Source organism: Paramormyrops kingsleyae, chromosome 19 (assembly GCF_048594095.1).
Source record: "Paramormyrops kingsleyae isolate MSU_618 chromosome 19, PKINGS_0.4, whole genome shotgun sequence".
In the NCBI taxonomy this organism is placed as follows: domain Eukaryota; kingdom Metazoa; phylum Chordata; class Actinopteri; order Osteoglossiformes; family Mormyridae; genus Paramormyrops; species Paramormyrops kingsleyae.
The window spans coordinates 4,710,623-4,716,697 of NC_132815.1; the positions used below are offsets into that span (position 1 = coordinate 4,710,623).

The 6,075-nt window shown below is 40.2% G+C and overlaps 1 protein-coding gene across 1 annotated transcript; it reads right to left on the minus strand.

Annotated features, from left to right (window-relative positions):
- Positions 1-1,903: 1,903 nt before the first annotated feature.
- Positions 1,904-3,143, minus strand: LOC140581106 (trace amine-associated receptor 13c-like). Its single transcript, XM_072702883.1, has one exon. It carries the CDS (start codon positions 3,141-3,143, stop codon positions 2,109-2,111), a length of 1,035 nt encoding a protein of 344 aa, XP_072558984.1. The 3' UTR covers positions 1,904-2,108.
- Between the last annotated feature and the right edge of the window lie 2,932 nt (positions 3,144-6,075).

The window sequence follows — 6,075 nt, forward strand, 5'->3', positions numbered from 1 at the left end:
CACGCAATATGCAGATGGGAATTTTTCTTTCATCTAATATAAATATATTTGCATATAGTAGGCATGGGAACAAGTGCCTGCCATGATTATCTGTGTGATATACAGCATGACTCAGCATAGTGTCAAACGTACTAGTAACCAGAAGTGTTATTTATGAGAGATGAGTTTAATTTTTGTGTCTTACATCCAAAGTCTGTGTTACATGTTAATGTTTAAATATTTGGCAATAAACTGATAGACAGAGCAGGAGAGACATGCAAAACGGACTCTCCAGAGTTTTCTCAAGGAATTTTGTCAACATCTATCTACTGATCTGAAGGTGACCGTGTCACCACAGGGGAACTAAATAATATTGATCATGAACAAGAAGGTTCTGGGGAACTGAGAATACAATCAAAACACAGGAACCTGACAGAAATTCTTACCAGCAGAGAACATATTGGCTCTACATTGGTGTAAGAAGACATTCTGATCAGAACACGGCACCGTATAGAGAGACAATTACATTTCAAAGTAAATCTTGGTTATAAAATATTTATTATAAAATGTAGGATAATATAAAGTCATGTTTTATAAAAAAAAAATAGTACTTAATGCTGTGGATAGGAATAACATATTGTGAAAATTACTCAGTAGCCAGTAGGGGGAGCTAAATAATCATTCATCTATCTTGTCAGGGTCACTGGGGGCCTGGAGCCTATCCCAGGCAGCGCATGCACAAGGCTGGGGTACAGTCTGGGTGGGATGTGAATTCATTACAGGGCACATACACAGTCATGCACTGCAGGCAATACAGAGATGCCAGTTAGCCGAGTGCAGAGTGCAGCTCACTGGGTTCGGAACCCTGAGCCCATGACTGTGAGCAGAGCTGGACAGGCCGTCTGGCATACTGGGTATTTTCCCAATGGCCCAATGGGTATGTGGGCTGGTAAAATTTATCGTGGGGGACCCCAATGTCCAGGGCGGATTTTTAATCCCAGTCCAGCACTGGCTGGCAAAGTAATCACAAGATAAAGTACTTCATTACTGCTTCATTTTCTATGTTTTAATGTTTTTCATACCTTTCATAACACCAGGAAGATGGTTAAGGTACATTTCATAGGATCTGACTGGGTAACATTAGAAGTCAGCAAACACTATGGATGTTTTTTCTTTCGCTCTATGATTCCCACTGTGACTGTTTAGAGGAAGAAAGACTGAGTGTGTGATTAATGTGCTGAGACGGCCCCACTCCAGTCCTGGGGGGCCTGCTGTATTACCTAAGCGTGATGTAAGCGTCAGAAGCAAAGGGCCCAGTTAGCAGCAAGCTGCCCCCCCCAATCAAAGGTGTCAATACAGAGATTACACAGAGCGCAGGTGATGCAACAGCCTGACCTCTTGCATGTGCTGAGAGCAGGGAAGGTAGGATCAGGTGCAGAGAGGCAGAAATGGGTGTGGGGAGTTTCTCTGTGTACATCCTTCATGGGGGGTGAGCTATTAGAGAAGCTCGTGGTACTCAAGGTCTGAAGGCCTAGCGAAGGTAAAACAAGAAATCTGACTGTAGTTTTCATTTATAAAGAAACTCATGAAAAAATAAACTGAGAAAAACAGAGGCCAGATGAGGAAGGTGAAGGACTGACAGGGAACCACCACATCCTGGGTGTAACTTTCCAACCCTTGGATTTTACTAAATGTTGACTTGGAATTCTCTGTTTACTCCAATCAAAATTAAATAATCCATTAGTCTGCTCTTTTTATGGCTGTAGGCCTCTTGTGTGACGTCTTTAGTGCTGGGGATTTGCTTTGTTTTCTATGTTAATCTATGGTTATTGTAGTGGCACTTAGCTAAGAGACAGTCTGTGCACTTTAGAGTGCAGGTATAATTGAAAATTATTGCTAAGGTGCATTACACAGAATTCTCTTAACAAATATTTTTCGGAGTGCTGGAAAGATAAGACTCACTTCACTTTATTGTGTAATGTTTCCAAAAACAAATTAAGAGTTAAAATGCAAAATAAAATTTAAAAAATCAAACAGCTATTTCGGCTATTTTTAAACAGGACATTAAGTACATCATGTATGTTTTTATGGTAATATGAGACTGAAATATGTGCTGAATCTATGAAAAATTAACTTTCAGAAAAAACCTTTGTATTTGAGGAATGTGCAGCAAAAATCTTTAAAGATATAATGAGTTTCAATGTCTTTTGAAACCACGGGTAAAACAGTCCGTAGATTATAGGATTTAACGTGGAATTAAAATAACCCAGCCAGAAAAACACTTCATAAAGAACAGGAGGAGTTGCAAAGTCAATATAGGGGTCGAGTATAGAGGTGACAAAGAAAGGCATCCAGCAGAGTATGAAGGCGCCTACAACAATGCCAAGGGTCTTTGCAGCCTTTCGCTCTGAGCTGTGAGTTTTCCTCTTCCCATTTTTCTGTTTAAAACGTGGCTGCTGATTCATATCTCCAAGCTGTCTGACATGTTGTCTGGCTACCAGAAATATTTTAGCATAAAGGCCAATCATTACTGAACATGGCAGGAAAAATCCAATCACAGTGTTTGGGGTGCTCCACTGTGCGTTGACCAGAAGGATGCAGCTCCCCAAGCAATTTATGGAAGTGATGTATTCATCTAGGCCTGTCACACTGCCCTTAGAGTAAAGGAGACCACAGGAGTAAGAAGCAGCTGCAGCCCAGCTCAACGCTACCATCAGCCAAGCCACAGGAATGGTCACTGTGTCATGGTACCGCAGAGGATTGCAAACTGCCTGGTATCGATCAACCGCAATGGAAATCAGGTGAAAGACTGAAACACATGAGAGGAACAAGTCGTAAGTTGAGTGCAATGAGCAGAAAGAATCTCCAAAGTACCAGCAGCCCTCCACTGATCTGATCATGCTGAAGGGCATCACGACGACCCCCAGAAGCAGGTCGACCAGGGCCAGTGACATCACCAGCATGTTGGTCGGTGTGTGCAGTTGCTTGAAGTGCGCGATGGAGATGATGACCACCAGGTTCCCTGTGATGGTCATGGTCATCCCCGACACAAAAATCATGTACAAGGCAAACCTGGCAAATCCAGAGTAGCTACTTTTAACACACGTTCCATTAGCTGCTGGATAGCAGTACTGGTATGTTTCCAGCTCTAGTGAAATGTTCATTTCTCTGTCACAAAGCAACAACAAAATAAAACAGCGTAGAGCTGTTGTCTTATAAGACCCTGCAATTGGCTGACATCCTTTCCAGGGTGTTTCTCTGCCTTGTGCCCTGGGCTTCCTGGGTTGGCTCCAAGCAAACACTGCAACCCTCTACTGGATAAGCAGTTATGGATGATGAATGATGAGATGGTTCCTTAAAGGTGATGTGTCTTGCATCCTTTGAACATGCTCAGTGGTTTTCCTTTGGAAAGAACTTTATTTATGTACTTGAACACCCCCTTTGAGACAAGCAAACCTATTACAGCAGGTCACGCAATATGCAGATGGGAATTTTTCTTTCATCTAATATAAATATATTTGCATATAGTAGGCATGGGAACAAGTGCCTGCCATAATTATCTGTGTGATATACAGCATGACTCAGCATATCGACAAAGGAAGTAGAAACCAGTTGTTTTCTTTATGAGAGATGATTTAAATTATTTAATTTAATTTATGTCTTAAGTACAGTCTATATTAGATGTTAGTGTAAAGGAGTTAATGCCAATATAAACTGAAACACTGAGCAGAAGAGACATGCAAAGTGAACTGATTGCTTAGAGTTTTGTCAAAAGTATTTTGTGTTTCTCCAGCATGTTCCCACAGGTCTGAAGGTGACTGTGTTGCCATGGAAACTGGGAGCTGTATTGATTATGAACAGAAAGGAACACAGGAACATGGCAGAAATTCTTACCATTAGAGAATATATTGGCACTACTCTGTGTTAACAAGATATTTATGCATCATACTGATCAGCAAAGCACAGTAAAGAGAAACGGTTATATTTGAAATTAAATTTTGGTTATTACATATTCATTATAAAAGCTAGCCTACCATGAAGTCATGTACTGTACTATAAAAATTAGGCTTTGACGTCAGTACTTAGTGCAGGTGATAGCAGTAATGTACCATAAATAGTTGGTCAAGACAATATTGTATTACTCAGTAGCCAGTAGGGGGAGCTAAATAATCATCACACTTTGGTCCTTAAGCTGTTACTGTGTCGTGTATGTGACTCGTCCTGCAGACTTTCTGTTCTAACCATTACTGTAGTGCTGCCACTTTAACTCAGTAATGAGAATGTTTCTGTATGAATAATGAACACAGGTGCCACTTCTGAAACATTAATAAACGTACATGAAAAAGACTATTACATAAAAAATGAATGAATGAATATTAGGCATACAAAGATTAAACGCAAATCAGTTAAAAATCGATGTAAATGTATGACGATTTAAACCAGCTGATGTGGAAAATGAATTGCTACTTTAGGAGTACTTAACGGTACTTTACTTAACGGAAAATCTGGGCGGGAATGCATAAAATTTCTCAGAGTAAAATTTCACTCTTAAATGCGTCACAATTCTAAGAGTGACGTGATTTTGCTCCTACTCTCAGATTTAAGAATAAGTGGCAAACATAAACATTCTTAAGTGTTAAGACTTGGTATCAGCTCCTAAATTATTTAAGAGAGCTGGAGAGGACTCCTAAACCAGTTGCACGATGGCAGCAGCACTACGCGCACGAAGACGGAGACCGAGAAAAGAGTAAGAAAGGACGTACTGCAGACGTACGACAATAATGAATTGATAAAAAGGTACAGGCTCGATCATGAGGGCATTCTTTTTGTTACCAACCTAATTAGGAAACGGGTACAATCTCCTACGTTACCTAAAAAAATGCACTTACAGTTGAACTGAAGGTGATAATGACTCTACGTTTTTGGCAACTGGAAAAATATAATAATAATAAATATTATTATTATCTATTATAGCGAGGGTCATAAGAGCAATATAAGTAATGACACAAACCTGTAGCTTGCATGCTTGTTTTATAAACTGTGATTTCCTTTCGCGAGGTCGATAAAACATTATACCACCTTTTTCACATTCAGGTGCTGAACGCGTTGCCCGAGGTGACGTAGCATTTACGGAGCTTGCAATAGCCTCCTAAGCTTTTTTTATCCGTGCTTGTAACAGCTGGGCCAAACTTTCCTCGCACTACTTCCTTCCATTTAAGCACCAACTGTGCCAAAAGAACCGTTTCGTTTGTCGTCCAGTTTAGTTTTCTTTTAGAATCCAATGTCTTGCTATGAGTTTTGCGTTTGACCCATACAGTAATTTATACCACATGTGCATCTATTAGTGGAAATTGATTGGTGGTGTGCTAGGTAAATTTTCGTACAACCACTTAAAGGTATGATCACAGAACGGTATGTTGTATAAAGCTGTACATTAACGGTTTAATGTCACTAATATATTCACCGTGCAGCTCCTCTATTGGTTGAACTCAGTATTTGGGGCGAGATTTTTTTTTACTCTTAAGTCCAAGTGTACGACCATTCTTAAGATCATTCTTAGGAAGTTTTATGCATACCGGCCCTGGTGTAATATTACGTTTGATTTCACGTCAGTTCGACGTCAGATGTCACTGCGTATGCACGTCGACGTCGTACGTTAGTTTTTGGTTTTGACCGAACGCGAGATGGCGAGCTAATTTGAAATTGAGGACACCTGGACACCCCCAACCCCGCCCCGATCTTAAGTCGGCGGTATGGCAGCATTTTATCTTTCCGGTAATCACAAACGAAAACGGCGAGAAAAGCACAGACAAGACAAAAAGCTACGTGCAAACATTGTAAAAGACTGATAACATACACAAATAGCACAAAGAACATGATTCAACATGTCCACCACAGTGAGCTCAGTTCACCACCGCCAGAGCGAATATTATTAAAAGGGCAAACCACGCAAAAAAGCTGCACATGCAAGCCTTAGTTTATTTCGTACTTCTTTATATTATGTCCACCTTCATAATGCATTCATAGAATATTCATAAGCAGCATGCAGGTATACCTTAACATCCTAACATCCCTTAACAGCTTTAATATATGTTA

What these genes read in the sequence shown, in the direction of transcription:
- LOC140581106 (XM_072702883.1), bottom strand. Translation starts at nt 3,143, where the DNA reads ATGAACATTTCACTAGAGCTGGAAACATACCAGTACTGCTATCCAGCA.